At 39.2% G+C, this 19,003-nt stretch overlaps 1 protein-coding gene across 9 annotated transcripts in view; it reads right to left on the bottom strand.

Moving 5' to 3' along the window:
* Positions 1 to 19,003, bottom strand: part of LOC148185501 (uncharacterized) — a 112,903-nt gene that overhangs the window by 62,429 nt on the left and 31,471 nt on the right. For 6 of the 9 annotated variants that reach the window (XM_088074784.1, XM_088074789.1, XM_088074786.1 and 3 more), the window contains exon 3: positions 2,161 to 2,241. The exons of 1 other annotated variant lie outside the window; for it this stretch is intronic. In XM_088074784.1, coding sequence (XP_087930910.1) covers positions 2,161 to 2,241 — 81 coding nt within the window. The remainder of the gene's footprint in view (positions 1 to 2,160; positions 2,242 to 19,003) is intronic. 2 more of the 9 variants (XM_088074792.1, XM_088074788.1) reach the window with 1 other exon arrangement.

A 19,003-nucleotide genomic window follows, 5' to 3' on the forward strand; every position in this document is an offset into this window, starting at 1 on the left:
TCAGAAAGTCAAATCACAGGTTATTTTGAAGTTTAGACGATGTTATCGATGACAAGTGTGACGCACTTGGCTGTGAGAATATTTAGGAGATCTTGTACTGCTAACAGGCCACACGGAGACAGTCCCGGTGTGTATCTGTAATTCTGTTTTACTGTTCAGTCCGACCAAACCAAGCACATAATCGGATTGCAAACATTGTTCACTGTGTGAAACTCAAACAATGCTTATGTTATTATATTTCGCCCCTCCTGCGTTTTCTTTCACTTAAACTGGAGCTCAAAAAATTAGGGCATGTTCATATTTTGGAAGATTACTGTCATTTGCACAGTTTAAGAGTCTAGTTAGCTTATAAGTCAATCAGCATTTTAAACCCAAAACAATGAAAACATTAAGTGTTTCCTCATACATGTGTACAGATTGTATGTGTTTGTAGCTTACGTCCGCTCACGTGCATTAAGGACGCCTGAGAATATCAGGCCCTGTAGTTTTTGTTTGTGCAGACGTGGCCCTGACCACCTCCGAAGCCCCAGAAAACTGTCCAGCTGCTTCACACTGCTTCACATCTGGGACGAGTCTGGTAGTGGTTTAAGATGAGCGCACGTGCGCTCACATATAGTCTCCCACACACTCAGCCACACAGTAAATCCCCTTACACATCCATACATACAGGAGACATTTCCACTATGAGGAAAATGCAGACCTCAGCGATGTACAATTGTTTTTGTAGCGCGGCCTTGTTGTGGCCCGTGACCTCCTTTTTCAATTCTGTAAAATGTGAACAGATTTCGAGGAAAAGGAATGAGGGTGAATAAACACAAGCCCTTCCTTTCCTCCTTTCTCTCCTTTTTTCCCCTCTTCCCCTCCTTCCCTACTCTCTTCTTCTACCTATACTGCTCCATCAGTTTGTCTGCTCCAGTGACACTGACCCACTTGGCAGAGGATCAGCAGCAGAGTTAGAGGGATAAAAACACAAACCCACACACATGCACACACACACACACACACACACACACACACACACACACACACACACACACACACACACACACACACACACACACACACACACACACTTCACAGCCACCAGGTACAGTATATAGAAGAACTGTAGCATTGTTTCTACAGGGATTAGTTTAGCTTAGATTTTTAATTTTGCACTGTGGGTGCAGAAGTACATATTTATGGAAACCATTTCTTCCAGTGTGATTTCAAAAAAGATCCCGTAAGACATTATAATGAGAAACTTCCTCAAAATAATGACTTGGTACTAGTGACTTAACATTTCAAAAATAATCTTAATTATCCTAAATATCTTAATTATCTCAAAATAATGACTTTGTATCTTAAAATATTTACGTAGTATTTCAAACTTATGACTTATTATCACATAATAATGACTTGATATCTCACAATAATAACATATCTAAAAATAATGACATCTCAAAATAACGACTTCGTATCTCTAAACAATGACTTATTGTCTAAGAATAATGTTAAACTCTCAAAATAATGACCTTGTTTTTCAAAATATATGTCTATATAATGATTTGGTATCTCAAAATAATGACTTAATACCTCAAAAAAAAGAGAAAAATTTATCTTAAAACAATGACTTAATGGTGATGGAGAGATATATAGGTACTGGTTAGATGGAGGGAAGTTTACCACAGTTTTTCATCATATACTATCCACATTGTTTTGATACAAAGCTGTTTGAAAATCTGCTAAGCACCGTTTTAACACAAATTATGTCCACCTACAACCCCACACCATGAGCTGAGCTCAATCAATCAGTAGTTTTCCCTTTTAAACAATTTAATTTGAATAGGCAAGTATTAAAAAGCCTATAAAAAGGAGAAGACTCAGTCAAGAAAATCTCAAATAAATAAAAGTCTTAAAATGTAGATTTTTGGAATCGTCTCAGGTTTCGCATTTATATTTGAGTGGGTGATGCTGTAAAAAACCACAGCGCAGACAGCTAACACTCATTTGCCCACACTCTCACACACATGGTCACATTTTAGCCTTGTCTAGACACACACATACACATATTTAGAAACGCTTGCTTGCATAGGCAGACACTTTGACACGCGCTGCTAACTAGATATTGAAATGCGCGTGCACAGACTCATACATGAATGCAGACGGGTGCACACTCACATGAAGCTCAACCTCCATCCTGCCACACTCGCTCACCATCTCATCTGAAGCACAGGGCAGCCTGTCAGTGTGTGAAATGAGCTGGAAAAGAGCAAAAACAAGAAGAGGAGAAGCGGTTAAGAGGAATTCATCGAAATCTCGAGCGTAAGCGCTGCCTGACAAAACCCCTCTCGCCACACCATGCAGCCGGCAACGAGCTCGCCATGCAGGACTGCAAATACGCCTGAAAATGATCAATGTGGGCACTTTTGGGTGAACTCTTCTTCTTGCAGGGTTAACAACTGACTCATAGCTTCTCCCTCCGGTGATGCATGCGGGCTCGGAGCGGGATGTTGGCCTAATTGCGGTGACTTGCCATATGGTTGGAGAAGGGAGAACGATACATCATCATTGGACATACGCATACAAACACTCATATGCACGTGCAAGCATGCAAACGGGGGTTGTCGAGGTCTGAGCTGTGCCAAGCTGTGATAAATCTTTTTCTCCTTTGGGATAAAGGTTTCTTGCCTGTCACATAAAATCCACCCGGCTCTGTGTGCAAAGATCTGGCCTCATAGGAAATACTGCAGTACCTGTGTGTGTGTGTGTGTGTGTGTGTGTGTGTGTGTGTGTGTGTGTACGTACGTGTGTGGGCTTACAGGGTTGTTTTCAGTCTGGTAAGCTGCCAGATGGTTGAACTTTTCCTCACAACGACACAATGAGTGCCAGAGAAGTTTCAACAATCAAAAGTCACTTTAGGAAACTTTTTCTGTCTAAAATTCCCAGATGTGGGAAACACCATGAATCTGGCGCTCTAACCAGGTCAAAACAAAGTAAAAGCATGTGGAAGTGTGTGTGAGAATAACTGAATGAAGCCATTATGCTTATGATGATCTATTCTGGGCATTGTGTGGTCGCACAGGAGTCGCAGTCGTCCACTGCACGGCCCCCCGGCCCTCCTTTAGTTACACTCACACAGCAGGCCCTGTTGACTTTGGTCGGTCTGACGTTGTCGCACAGCGGGAATGTAGCAGTCATTTCGGGGTGGAAAGTCACCGCTGTCTTCCTCTCCCGAGAGAAGCCAAACAGAAATAGGTGATCCCTGCTGCCAGAGACCTAGGTTACCCAAAACCAACCCTTCACTGAGGACACTACTGTTCCTCTGTGAGTCACTGAGTGCGTTTGAATTATGGTAATTTTCTAATATCGTGGAGTCAAGTGTTTTGTCCCATTTAAAGGAACTTTCAGAGCTCCGAACCTTGATTTGCTTGGACTTGGTGACCAGAGTTGGGTTACTGGCATGTAAACACCATAATCTGTTTCTGATTAGTTGTCTATCTGTTCAAAATATTCTCTTGATACATATTGGATACTTTTGGTTAACCCTGCATATGCTGTAAACAACAAAAACTAGATTTAAAACGAAGACCAGGAGGCGGAATACTCATGTCATTTAAAAAGAATAACCATTAACCCTTTGGAACCGGAGCAAATTGGCTTGATTCCTGCCAAAATATGGGAAGAAGGAAATAAGCAATGACAAAAGAAATGACCCCAAAACTAGCGAGAAATTAGTAAAAAGTACATGAAAATTACCCTAAAAAAGTAAATAATAATAATAATAATAAAAAGAACAGTAAAAAAGACAGAAATGGCCAGGAAAAAAGTGCTCAAAAATAATAATAAACAATTACATTAATTTTAAATAATGAAACAATAAATAAATAAAAACAAATAAAGTTTACTCAAACTACTAATTTCTTGCAACTTGTGGAACATTTCTAATCAAACTGCTAATTGCTCTAGTTTTGGAAAGAAATTGCACCAATTTGTTCAGGGCTCAAAGGTCTAAAATACTTATATACTTAAAATACTTATAATGTTGAACATGTGGTAGAGAATTGTTAATCGGTGGTTGTATTTATTGATTCCAACAATGCCAAAGACCACACATGCTATCTGTCCTTAACGATTAGGTAACACCCAAAATCTTGTGTCAAACCAGTAGTCTAGAATAGTATATCCTTTATGATGGCGAGGCACACATTTCCATCTCGAACAGTAGGTCACAGTCAACATGCGTAAATTTCACACACATTTGTAGGTCAGTTATGTGGGCACGACTGCAGAAAAGAGCGGAAAAAAAACACACGAGGCGACCGTACGCCAAGCTTGTAGTCAAGCCACAAGGTCCTGACTGGAAATTCCCAACGTGAACTTTCCATGGAGGGTGTACAGCGAGGCATTAGCACTACTACTACTGTGAGTCATTCTTGGAGTCATGGTTGCTAACAATATTGGACACAACCTCAGCTAAAAGTGCAACATGTAGCATTTTTAAACAGCAATATATCATTGTCAAATTAGCTGTAATACCTTGTTGAAGTTTCCATAAACAGACGGAATTTGAAGGCTTTTTCATGCCAGCGGTATTGGTAGTTCCAGAGTTTCTTCAAAGTAAGAGCAAATTTCCCATAAACCCTCAACTCTGGTGACACTGCTTTTTCTTGAATTTAAGAGGATTTGCACTTACTTTGGTCTTATGCTGTAAAGCAACATCGATTTGTGCTGGAAAGCAACAAAAAACGAGAACAAATTAAGGCCTATAACTTTCTATGATTAAACTTTTGAAGGAAGAAATCGATATATTCATACTCCACTAACTGATTCTTCCAGCTTTACAACATGGAGAATATTTCCTCTACTCAATTAAAATAATCTATGATTAGAGTTTTCAACGTTAAACTGTTTACATGAACGCTAAATAACATGACAGACCATATTTTCTCGTCCCTGGCTGTAATATTTAATATTAAATCTACATTAACATTATTTAACTTTAGATTATTGTTATGCTACAAAGTGGGAATCTAAAATTTTCACCCACAAGCCATAGCTCATCTATTAAAAAATCACCTCTGCTCCCACAATGTTACATGGAATAGAAAGCCATGTCGTTGTGAGCATGTGGCTGATATTTCTTATCAAGATAATGTTGTGTTAGCGTAAGCTTTTAAGATTTGGTTTAGGCTGTGCGTTTTGTTTTGCTACCACCATATTTTAGTCATGGATGCATGATTAGAACTTGATACAGTCTTGGAGACGGTACCATGTTCATTTAAAAGTTTGACTTTTCGGTTACTAAATTACCAGGACCTTTTGAATCTATGAGCCCACAGAGCGAGCACACAGTAAAGACTTCCGCCAGTTGAACCATCTACTTCTGGGTTAGCTCTCTCTTAAATTGAATAGGTGTAAAATTATTTAAACATGCAGCTCTTCTAGATTTTTTAAATGTTATAGGACCAATTGGATCAAAATGAAGATTGTCCTTGAGGCCTTTGAGTGATCATGGTTTTCATCTTGGCAACATTAAATTCCATGGCAATTATGAAATATCTTGTATGTAATGTAGAGGAAAGGTCAGGGGCTCCCAACAAAGATTAGGACTCTAGAGCTCATATAAATGTAAGAAGTGACCAACCAGACCAACGTTGCTATGAGAAAATTAATAACAATGAACATGAAAGACATCACTTTGATTAAAGATGACATCTTCAGAAGAAACCTTAAAAAGGATAGAAAAATGTCTAAAGCAGTACAAGAAAAAAAATCATGCATCTTAATCCTTTGATGTCTTAGTTATTGTGTTCATACCTGTGTATAATCTCTATAAAGGGCCTGACAAAAAGATAGCCATGCAAAGAATAACGAACAGACAGACAAAAGAGGAGGAGGGAGAAAAGTCGGGAGTATTGTTCACACCAATTAAACTGCTGGAGCTGATGTGTAACTGTAGACTGTATGGTTCAGCTTTATCTCTTTCCGCATCAAGAGTTCCTTCGAAGGATGTAGAAAGTGAACAGGACAAGTCGATCTGACCCAGTTCGCCGTTTTTGAGAACAGAACATCACATCCTGGCTGTTTTTGACCTCAAAGCAAACATTTGCTGGTCTTCTCCCCCCTCAGCAAAAAGAGGCAGCATGATCTCTATCTTTGTTTCAAGCTAGTACGTCTAACAGATGGTTGTAGCAAAATCCAAAGTGACAGAAAACATTTAACTCTGCTTGATTTCGCTTCTTCAGGTCTTAAAATAACATAAAATGCACACAAACAGCTGCAGACACACTCACACGCTTCATCTTCCCATGATCTAACCGCAAAAACAAACCTCCCTCAATAAGACACTCAGCAAATCTAACTTGATTCATTCAGATTCTGTTTTGATGAAAGCCTAAAACTTTAAAGCTTATCCCCACCCTGTCTGGTTACACTATATCTGCTCCTGTAAAAGATTAAAAGTGAATGAAAAATGGTGTCGTGGCAGTTTATTTGCACGAGATAAGCCATATTCCAGCAATTAGACACAGCCGAAACACGCAAAAGCCTTTTTTTTTATTTTCCCCATGAGAGGATACAACTGGAATCTGGACAGGAGTGCAGCAGAGAACAAGGTGATAATGGACCAAAGAGGTAAGAGGTGTGTGTGTGTGTGTGTGTGCGTGTGTTTGTGTGTATGCTGAGCACCACAAGGGCACGATTAGGAAGCAGCTATTGTTTTTATTGGTGCTCTGTTGACTGTAGGCCAAGCACTGGGTTTATGAGACCCCACCAACCCACACACACACATACATACATACACACACACACACACACACACACACACACACACACAGTGGGCATCCTAATGACCCCTCACCTCCCCAGCTCTCGCCTCCCATTCCTATAACATAAGGCTGACCCTAACAATCTACAAATGTTTGACCCTGTATCATTTACTCTGCAGAGAAGACCTTTCGCTACAATCTTTTGTCCCTCCGTGACTTGCACATCTTCATCATCAAGTCCATTCTCACCTGCTCTATCACTATCTAGTGCGCTAGTGCCACTACTAAGGAAAAGAGCAGACTGCAGTATATCATTCGCTCTGCAAAGAAGGTCATTGGCTATAATCTTGCATCCAGGACCTGCAAGCCCTCAGGACCCTGAGGTAGCGTGTCTTAACATCCATCTAAATGTGTTACGTTACACATATAATAACATTAATATGATAAGTAAATTATTATCTGTCTTATATTTGATGTATGTGGATTTGTTTGAAAGTTGCATCTTACATTTTGAAATGTACTGAATGCACACCAGACCCTGATCTTTTTTCTGTGTATTTTTGGGTGTTGCCATGTGGGAAACTATGAAGAGCCCCGGGAAACTATGATAATCTCAGAAAAGTATGCAAGCCTCATTTAACAACAACTGTCTTAATGTGGCAAACCCCACCCATCTGCCACTTCAAGTAGATTAAAACAAAAGCAAGGAATTCTCTTTGCAGTCACTTTTTCAGCCCGGCCTCCGGTGGAGAACAAACCGCACGGCCCAGTCAGGGTGTCAGTTTGTGGCCAGTTAAGAGTCACAGGACAATCCAATAAGCCTGCTGTAAAAGTCACCCGTGAAAAGAGGCGACCACGGCAGCGCTGTAGGCCTCCGACCTCAACTCAACTGCTGCAGAGGGGAAACATTGCAAACCCACAATCATAAAAGTCGAGCTTCTCATATAACGTGACAGACTGAATGTAAACAAAACAAAGATGAAACATGTTTTCATCCAAAGAGCGCCGGCTCAGTGTTTTTGGCTTTATTGCAAAAGAGGAGGATGTTGAGCTTGATGAGTTAGAAAACTGGAGGCGTGAAGTCAGAGCAGTGTGAAGCTTTCCAAGTCTACCCAAAATTAAGTCATATCCGGTTAATTCAGACACGGTTTAAATGTCAGTGCAAAGAACCAGACGACAGAATCAGATCCAAGATAAAATTAAAAAGTCTAAATAATGAGGAGGTATTTAGGGCTACAAATAACATATAGTACGTATTGCTATAACTATAAGAAGATCCGCCACTGCTATAGACTCTTATTTAAGCCTAAATGCAGCAGTAACCCTGTGGTCAGAAAGCTGGACTCGTTCAAATACTTAGGGTGAAGAGTGGTACTCAAAGAAACAGTCTCCAGTGCAGTTGCCCTGGGACTAACACTGAACACTGAACCCCCCCAGTGTTGCCCACTGACCAACAGGATGAGACTGTGGTTGGACTGGGCAGCTCCCAGGTGTAAATGCGGGTACACATGTGACCCTCCTTCCATCTCTCCCCCGGGTTGTTCCTGTAAATAAGAGTGTGCTCTCAGGCAACCTGCCCAGGTTAAATTAATTAAATCAACATACAGCTAAATAAAAAAATCTTTTTTTTTTTTTTATCTCTGCTTGCAGTTTAAAGAGTTTTACATATGCAACAATGACACAAGTTAACAAAATCTTCCAGTCCAGAAACACAAGTCGCAGTGAAATTTAATGTCCTGTACCAAGATGAGGATTAGCTGTGAGTCTTTTGCTCGCAGTGATAACATCTGAGGCTGACTCGCCAGTTGCTTTGGTCTTGATAATCATCACTCATAAAGATGCCACTCTGACATCTGAGAAAGGCAATTAAAGGGGAGACGAGGAACTAAACATCCCAGCACCATCAGTCTCTATTAGCATCAATGCTGGAGAAAGACTTAGCTCAGTGCAAATCCTCCTGGCTCGGGACTCCGTGTGCCTGGTGCGAATTAAAGTGACTGAGGTGCATCTTGTGGCCTGAAAAGATTGAAAAGGCACTGACATTCACAAGAAGTAAGGCCTGTCATCACCACAAAAACCCACTGAGCATCTTTGTTTCTGCACCTGACTGAAGTGGCCCAAGATGCAAAGTAAGGCCTGTGTGGTTGTGTGGTTTGTTTTTACCCTCACTGCTGGTTTGTGTTTGGGAGGTATCGGTTTGTTCCAGATAGTAGCCTATATCCAGTGATTATCAATGTGTGTGTGTGTGTGTGTGTGTGTGTGTGTGTGTGAGAGAGAGAGAGAGAGAGAAGAGAGAAGAGAGAGAGAGAGAGAGAGCGAGAGAGAGAGCGAGAGAGAGAGGAGCTTAATATGACAGAAAAAAGGAGATATTCATGAAAGAGTGACAGAGAGGGGAAAGGGGTGTAAGGGGTTGTAAAGATGTACACTGCCCTCCAGTGGCAGCAGATAGAAATGCTTTAACACACACAAAACAAAACAATTTTCAGGGCATGAGTTTAAATAGTTATCTGTCGTAAAAATGTGTCTCTGATACTCAACAGAGCACACTGTCAGCAGTTTTCATGCACAGTTTATTCTGTAAAAAAGCAGATCCAATGAAACGGGCAAATCTGTGAAAAATCAGGTATTTTTCTTTTGATTTTAATGTTTTTCTCAACTAACACAGCTCTTGGAACGGTGATGCCCGCCAGTAAAACGCTTTGTAAGACTGAAATATATCACCTCAGGCTGACAGGACTGTGTAATAGTAATTAGCAACTGTCAGTACCATACCAAACTAAACTAAGATGGGATTAAGTCTGAAAACACTCCCTATTTCATGAACTACAGATAACGATAACACTTCTGTTTTTGCTCCCATTTTTATGTGTGTAAGTTCATCATCTAAGACTAGCATTAATGCATGCAAAAGACTTATTTCTCTCAAATTTTGTTCACAAATGCTTGTGAGCAAGAGATAATCTAACTACCTGACAGGTGTGCCCTATCATGCTGCTGATTAGACAGTGTCATTACTACACAGGTGTGTCTTGGGATGGTCATGATAAAGCAACACTCTAAAATGTTCAGTTTGATCTTGAAAAAAAATAAATATATTAGGGATTTATTGATCACAGATACCCAAAAGAATCTGTCAGTATCCGTGTGACCACCATGCAGTGTGAAACCTCTCCTTTACATGTCCAGCTGAGACTAGATGTCATTGTGACATTGTCGGGCAGATGTTAAATTTTGGTTGAAATGAAACTCAGGATGACAGTATTTTAACTCTTAAAAACCTGAGCAAATGTGCTTAATTTCTTTCAGAACAAGCACCTTAAAAGAAATGGCCCACAAATTTGCAAGAAATTAGGTTAAACTTACCTGAAAAAAAGAAAAAAAGAACCAAAAAATGTCAGCAAGGAAGTGCTGAAAAAAATACGTATATATAATAAGAGAATTATAAATATATTTAATTGTACGTTTTCTTCATTTTTTGATCCTATCTAATAATCCTCCCAGCCAATTTTCAGATCATTTCTTTGTCACTTTTTACTATTTTTTGCAGTTTGCGGGGCATTTCTTGCCAAGTTGCTCATTATCTTCATTCACGTGTTTTTGAAAGAAATTAAACAATATTCTCAGGTTTAAGAGCTTAAATGCTTGTGAAAGGCATCTGAATGTGGGACAAGAAAGTGATGTCAATCCAGGTGTTGGAGAGTTAAATGTCTAACAATGTTAGAATTTCACTGAGTGTGCATTAACATTATGACTTTTTGCAGACATACGACTAAATGCCGTTATTCTACATCAAAATGATGCTGGCGTGAGGAGTTTGGAAGATGTGGCCTTTGGTTACTTAACAACACAAATGAGAACCAACAAAATGTGAACGTCATGCGTCATCAGTATTCTACGTCAAATCAATGTCGGCATTAGATGTTCTGCCATTGAAACGTTGTGCTCGTTGTCTGTAGCTTATACCACTCCATACCATAACCCCACCACGGGGCACTCTGTTCACAAAGTGCTCGCCCACACAGCACCATACATTCTGTCATGCATGTCGTCTGCCATCTGCCCGGTGCAATGTAAACTGGGATTCATCTGTGAAGAGAAAATTTCTCTAAAGTGCCAGATGCCATTCATAGTGAACATTTGCCCACTCAAGTTGGTTACGAAGACAAACTGCTGTCAGGTCAAGACCCTGATGGAGACGCAGATGAGCTTCCCTGAAACTCGTCTCTGATGGTTTTCACAGAAATGTTAAAGTTGTGCACTTAACTGTTTGTCCTGTTCAGGTGCAACGACAAGCAACGATCAACGACACTGAAGACGTCTTATAGTCGAGAAATGAACATTCAATTTACGTGCAACAGCTCTGATAGACATTCCTGCAGTCAGCATGCCAGTGGCATGTTCCCTAACAACTTCTGACATTTGTGGCTTTGTGATGTGTAATAAACTGCACATTTTAAGTCCAGTTCAGATGAAATATTGAAATATTCACAAGATGAAACCGATGTGAACTGGCGGGTCTCAGCTGGACTCAGGCCCAGGTCCCTCTCATTTACATCCCCCAGGCTGCTCACACTAATGTCACTCTTCATCCCCACAATGTATTGATGACAATACTCATTAAGTGATTAATCCTTGGCAGTTATTTCAATTATTGTGAAGTATTCATTATGGATATTTTCAATCTGAAGCTCATATCGCTTTGTTTTTTTTTGTCATTTAATCATTGCTAGAAATGTAACTGTAGCAAGTACCTCATTATCATCATTCACTTTTGTGTTTTGTGAAGTTACATCTTATAATCAGCTAAAAAATAAGCCTGAAAACCTGGAAGTTGTAACATCAGTACAGTGGGTTGTTGCCATGGAGACGATACACAATCTTATCTAGTCACATTTATGCAAACTGGCAAGTTTTTAAAAACATTGCAGACCAGCTTATTGCAAGAAGTTACAAGTTTCAATTCTTCACTGACAATATTTTGGGTGACCTGGGCTTTAGAGCAGCCTTCAATCATGACCATACTGCCTGTGCAGTTATGATGCTGTTAAATCAGCAGCTTAATATGCCACACCTGTCAGGTGGATGGATTATCTTGAAAAAGGAGAAGTGCTCACTTACCCCTGTACACAAACCTTATATCTATAATTTAAACGTAAAAAATGGCAGCCAAATTAAAAGTGCTGCTTAAACTTTTATTCAGTATATATAACGCCTAAGTACCGATGACGTGTGCTCAACTCTCTGCTAACAATCCCAAAATGTGTTTAATTACAAAGAAAATCACCAATGTATGACTGTGATCATGTAAAAATGATGTGTCCAAAATCTCAATGTGTACTTGATAAACATAGCCTGCTAAACAGCACTGTCATTATTTTCTTTCTCTCTTTTTTTAGGCAATGGCATGATGCAACAATGGAGCAACTGACAAGTAAACGGGTTTGCATATGCACTGACAAGCTAATGAGGGAAATGGGAAACAGGTGAGGAGAGAGGGTCAGGGGATGGAAAAGGCTGGAGAGAGGTTACTGCAGGGCTGATGAGGCAAAGTGGAAACAGGTGAGCAGGTGAACAAAGGTCAGGTGATTGGGGCAGTTAAAGGTCGAGGGCATCTGGTGGACAGGCAGCGAATTGCAAAGAAGTGGCACGAGGAACGAGAAAACTGTCATTGTCGATGTAACTATTAAACAGAAGTTGCACAGTGATGAAACACAGTGTTCTCTTTGTTCTTCTGCTCCTCTACCCTAAAATGGCACATTTATTTGCATGCAATTTTCTTTTCCCATGTGTCCTTTTGACACTCAGTTGAGAATGTCACGACATTTATTCAAGTACTGCACTTAAGTACAAATTTTGAGGTACTTTTACTTTACTTAAGTATTTTCTTTTCATGCCACTGTACTTTTACTACTTTTCTCCAATACATTCAGAGGAAAATATTGTACCTTTTGCATCACTACATTTATTTAATAGCTTACGTAACCTTACAAATTAAGTTTTTGTTTTGCATAAAAACATAAGAAGATTTTTTTTTTAAAAGCAGCTTTGTAATAAATAAAACTACCAAAATTTATACAAGTACAGATGCAATGATTGGCTGATTAATCAGTCAATTTACAGAATAGTAATTGCCAACTGTTTTTATAATTTAATTTTTTTTTCATCTTTTGAGATATTTTTTGAGTTTGGGTTGTTTTTCCCCTGTTTATTTATTTATTTATTATAATTCAAATGGGGTATTTCTTTCAGTGTTTTATTTTTCTTCTTTTTCTTTTCTTTGTTTTTTCTTTTGAGTTTTTGTGGTTGGATGTTTTTATTATTTTGAGGGGTCGTGTTTTTTTCAGAATTTTGTTTTTATTTTGAGTTTTAGGGAGTTTTTTATTTTTTTCTAATAATTATTGAGTTTTTGGATATTTTTAGAAAATATTTTAATTTTGAGCATTTTACGGTGTTCTTTTTATCTAATGATTTTAAGGTTCTGGTATTTTTTGTTTGTTTTTTTTAAGATTTTTTTGCATTGGGTACTTTTATATTTAATAATTTAAGAATATTTTCCTGATTACACTTACCTGCCTTTACTTAAGTAACAATTTTAACACAGTATTTTGCTTATACCAGAGTATTTTGACTGTGTGGTATTAGTACTTTTACTTCAGGATCTCTGAATACTTCGTCACCCACTGTTGGCACTGAAGGGAGGCAGATCATTTTTGGCAGATCATGAGTGTTAAATAGCATTCACAACTTTCAAACACGTTTCAAACACGTCAGTCTGCAAAAACCTGGATTGAATGCTGTTTTCTAGTCTTATTTTACCTTGAACCAGCAGCAGGGCTGGTGTTCAGAGCAACCTCCAGATAAAATGTATGAATATTTGAGACTGCCTGAATGCTTAAACACACATTCTATTTTCAAAGTCCTCCAGAAGAAAAGCAAACACTTATAATTATTTGCGCACAGTGTTTGCTCTCAGTCTGAGTGCTGCAGGGCTTTAAACTGCTCAGTAACAACCTTGGCAGAAAAACAACAAGCTGTAATTAGTGAAAGTCTCCACTAGGGGGGAGAAGAGAACAGAGAAAAGTAAGGAGCTGTCTTTTCTTAAACTTGTCCAAAAAATATATGTAATAATACATCTCATTTATCTTGAGGTATTTGTGCAATGATTTCTGGTAACTTTCCATTACACTTGCTTCAAAAATTTTAAAACTTTTAAACACAAGCTGAATTACCATATTGCAGAAGACACCAGACTGGGTACCAGATGTAAAAGTTTACACTGTGCTTTCAGATTAATGTGTTGAGCAGTTTTGTGTGTCTCTGCTGCAGTCTCATTAGTAACTGGCATGCGGTATACGGTTTCATGCACACACACATGCACGCACACACACACACATAACCACACACACACAGATGTATCTGAATTCTTTACATGCACGCTCTTGATTGCGTGCTGGTCATCCTGTGTGCCGTCACATGCAACATGTGACAGAAAGGGAAAAGTGGGCTCCCAGCATCATGGAAACGTCCACCAAATAGGCTTGAAATCAAAATCAGGATGGAAAATCAAACCATCCTTTAGTTTTTTCAGCCTGGACAGCTCAATTATTGACTGATATTCCATCCAGGTTAAAAGTCGTGTTGGTGTAACCCTCCTTTAACGCTCTAATCCCTCAGTTCCTCATTTTTGTTTATTTGCTGTGTTTGTTCTGTCTGGCACTCTGAGCTCATCCATTTCTGGCTGTTTGCATTGCACTTCCCAGAGATCACTTGTCAATCAAACAGTGTGGGCGTCACCGTTGTGTGTTTTTCCTTAAATTTTGTGTTGATAAAGTTTTTTTCTTTATTCCGAGCCAGTGCACATACTTTGTGTTGACACTGAGCTGTAATGTGCTTCCTTGGATATTCCACAGCACAGGTTAGTGTTGATAACAAAGTCAGTGAATGTGTGTTTTCCAAACTAAACCACTTTAAATTCAACTTTGAAATAGCCCATTAGTCAGTAACCCCACATTCCCATTGTGACTAACTCAGCTGATGAGTCCTCCTCTCCTGACTGCTTGTGGGCAGTACAATAAGGCTCTGATTGCATCTATGTAATCATCCACAGCCCCACTGTTTTGAACACTTTAAGTTACTTTCTACTGCTTTGCTTTTCATAACATTGCAATATTTTTAGTAAAGAGAGAAGAACAATTAGAGTATTATTGGTCCGGAGCATTAGACAACATGCCCAGATGTAAGATTAGGCCTGCCATGTACAGAAAATAGATTATACTCCTGTTATTTAGACACTTTTGACACCTGTAGGCATTTAATGTTACAGCTGCAACTTTTAAATTTAGCAATCAACCCTTTGCCCAGTTGCAACTGCACCCGGCATGTCAATATTTTCTTTTGAACAATGTCAGTCAGAGATATTCCAAAGGAAACAATAGCAGATTTCTAGAAAAGTAGTTCTGAAATACCATAGAAATATAGACATATAATAGACGGTATAAATAATGGACGTGGCTACCGTGAAGTCACCCATTGGCTTCATTGCACAGCCTCCTTAGGTTGCTGCTTGGAAATGCCATAGAAAAAACATTAATGCTTCTGTTATTTAGACACTGGTGCCACCTGCAGGCAATTAATGCAACCTTTAATTTTAGCAATTCACCCTTAACTATGTCCCCCCGCCTTGGTGATGCAGCCTGTTCTCATTTTGAAGTTGTCAAATACTCCCTTTGCTGTGATTTTGGTGTAAAAGTCACCTCTCATGTCCATGTGATATGCCACTAGAAGGCATCAGCTGAGAACGCAGCCAGACAGAACGGTTTACGGTGTTAAAATACGCCGCCAGGCAGCTGCATAGCACCTGCTGTGGCAGCATGATACGCAAATGTTTGGCGTCAGTTCAGGACACGGCAGGCAAAACCTGTCACATCTGTATGATATGATGGTGTCATGTTTAAATGCTGTCAGTAACAACGTAATATGAGGAGCAGGAAGGTTCATAGGTAGGTGATGGACAGACTTTCATACAGGAGTCTGGTGTTAGCTTCCTGTCTGAATGTGATGGGGGTATTTTACACCTTACCACGTGCCTCTTTAGCCTAAACCTATCCATCTCTGCCAGCATGTGCATTTGATGATGTCCCAGCATTGGTTGCCTTAACATAACCACATGCAACATAATCCAAACACGTGCTTGTGTTGACATCATAGTAGTGGCATCCTGGAAGGTCAACAGCAGATGCAGGGGGTACCTAGAGCATAACAAGTGGACACAGAAGTCCACTGCAGAGCGGCAATATTTGCCAACTTGGGATCAGATTGAGTTGGCACTGCACATGTTGACAGTTCCCGTAAAGGACAAACATATACCAAAACAACTAGAGAACATCTTGTGATGGAAACACTCCAGCCACAATACAGTAATCTGTGCCATTAAAAAAAGGTCAGGGACGTAAAGTACTTCCTACCCCCCAAATACCAGTTCCTTGTCATCCTTCCTACATCTACACTACACTTCGACTACATCTGACACTGTTGTAACACTATTGCACTGACAAAAAAATGGATTCAGCTGTGAGTGAGGTCTTCCAATAAATAGTGGTTCCCAACTGGTCCATACATTGGGTCCAAATTTCTCCTTAGTCATTAGTTCAAGATCCACACATTTGATTAATTTCCACGTATTCAATTTTATTTCACAAGATGTAAACATGTTGGCTTAGAAAACAAGGAAATAAAGAATAAACAGCAATTGCACTTCAAAATTAAGTGCATTTTTTCCGAATCTGACACATTCACGAGTCACTAATGGTCCATTCAGATTGGATCCACCAGTTAAGAACCACTGCCATACTGTCTAAAAATAATGGACATGTCATCCATTGCCATCACCTTTTTTGGAGCCAGTTATGTACCATATATGTACAAGTAGGCTGAGCTGTGGAGGGGCGAGGGGTAGGTCTGACTCATGGACTGCTGCATCAACTTGCAAACAGTTTTTGTAAATTGGACATTTTAACGTGAGGGTCGATTGCACGTTGGCATTTGCTTAATTTTTCATCCCCAGAGCTCGCTGTTTGAGTCATCCCCATTATTTAATCAATGTCAACATCTCTCCTCACCTTTTTGGCTTCATTAAAGCCAAAAACACAACACACAGATTTCATTGTCATAATCCCTTGTTCTGAAGGCTTGACGGGCCTCCCGTAGTTATGTTTGCTAACACAGGATTCAACACAGTTTTAGGGAGGGGCTTAGTGAGGGGTCAATTGAAATCACATCAGTCTGAAAAAGAAAGACAGCTCAGGAATGTTAAAATCAAACTTTTCGCCACCTGTGACTTTAGCAATTTCAGCAACTTTTCTTCTCAGGCTTGCTGGCCGCCCACACATCAGCTTTCACAGTCTCCTTGGTCACTCAGCTCTATAGAACAAGTATGGACTCCTGGTGACTTTTTTTTGTTGCCTGCAGTGTGTTTGCAAGGTCACAGCTATAACTGATTGAATCATGGCATGTATTTTGCCCAAGGATGGTTTGAAGTTTCACTCGTTCTGGGAACAAATCAGTATTTTCTCTGAGGAACTAAAACGCCCTCATATAAACTTTATTATATGTGACCAGTGGTGGAATGTTACTAAGTACCTTTACTCGAGTACTGTAATTAGGTACACATTTAAGGTACTTGCACTTTACTTTTTACTTCACTACATTTATCTGACAGCTTAAGTTACTTTACAAATTAAGATTTTTGCATAAAAACATACAAATAATTTAAAAGATATGCTGTTCTAATTCTAATAAATTAAATTATCCAACAGTTTTTACAAGTACAGCTGCAACAATTAGTTGATTAATCAATTGACTGACAGAATTAAGAAATTAATAGTTAATAATTAATAAGAAATTAATTGCCAACTCTAAACTCTTGATAAACTTGTATTTATTTATTTATTTAATGATTTTAATTTTGGGGCAATGTACTTTTTATAATATTTCAGGAGTTTTTTGGTTGTTCTTCATTGGTTAATAATTTTGAGGTTGGGGGGGTGTTTTTTTAGAATAATTTAATAATATTTATATGATGTAATTATGTAATTATATTATGTTTTATTGTTTAATTTAATTATATTTTATAATTTAAGGGGGTTTGTGTGGGTTTTTTTCCTGTTTTGTTTTTTTATTTTGAGTTTTGAAGTATTTTTCATTTTTTCTAATAATTTTGAGTTTTTGTTTTTTTGGTTTTTTTTAATATTCAATAATTTTGAGGGGGTTTTAAGGTGTTTTCCCCTTTTTTTTTAAATAGTTTTAAGGTTTGGGCATGTTTTGTTTTTTAATATTGTTCTGCATTGGGTACTTTTATTTTTATGAATTTAACCACATTTTCCTTATATACACAGTTTTGCTTTAAGTACCATTTTAATTCAGGACTTTTAGTTGTTACAGAGTATATTCACCATGTGGTATTGGTACTTTTACTTAAGGAAAAGATCTGAATACTTCCTCCACCACTGTATGTGATGGAGGCAGGAATCAACTCTTCCGAAATGTCAGCCTTCAGAATTACAGCTTGTGGTTCACATGATAATAAAAACTTCACTGTTTAAAGAAAGTCCTGAACAAAGTGAATTAAAGGGAACTGACCCCGGCCCTGCATGGTACTGCTGTTATCTTGTGATAAGCCCTGATACCAACACAGTGTCCCCCCTCCTCAGCCTGTGTGGAGGTGTGAGATGGGGGCCGTTAAACCCCTCTCTATTTGCTTTCCCCTCAAAGGGACTATGTGAGGAATGCCGGGAATTTAACTGATCCCAGAGTGTCCCGGTATGGCTCCCAGCGCTCCTGCCCGCTCACGTTCTGGGAACAGCCGAGCTACCTGAAACTGGACACCGGTCGACCACCCCGCCGTGGGAAACCAGGCAGAACGAAAACACATTCAAGAAAACGTCTCAAATAGATTCCGGACCTTACTTGTGGAGTGCTCGAGATCACAGAGCATTTGCTGCGACTCAGCAGCGCAAATATAACTCGGCTCACCTAGCTATTCACTGGAGACTCTATATTGAATAAAGTCTAACTTGGAATTAGTTCTCTGGCATCTTCACTTGAGAAACACAATATGCAGGCTCTAAAAGCACAGCACGATAAGCTAAAGCATGTGTTTCCCAGCCATATATTTTGCCTGTGGCACATTTTCTTTTTTTTAAGGGAAAAACAACCATCTGTGGACCAACAACAAGCAATGCACAAAATTACTTTGG

This window comes from Plectropomus leopardus, chromosome 24 (assembly GCF_026936395.1).
Source record: "Plectropomus leopardus strain MGB_pleo_1.0 chromosome 24, ASM2693639v1, whole genome shotgun sequence".
Lineage (NCBI taxonomy): Eukaryota > Metazoa > Chordata > Actinopteri > Perciformes > Serranidae > Plectropomus > Plectropomus leopardus.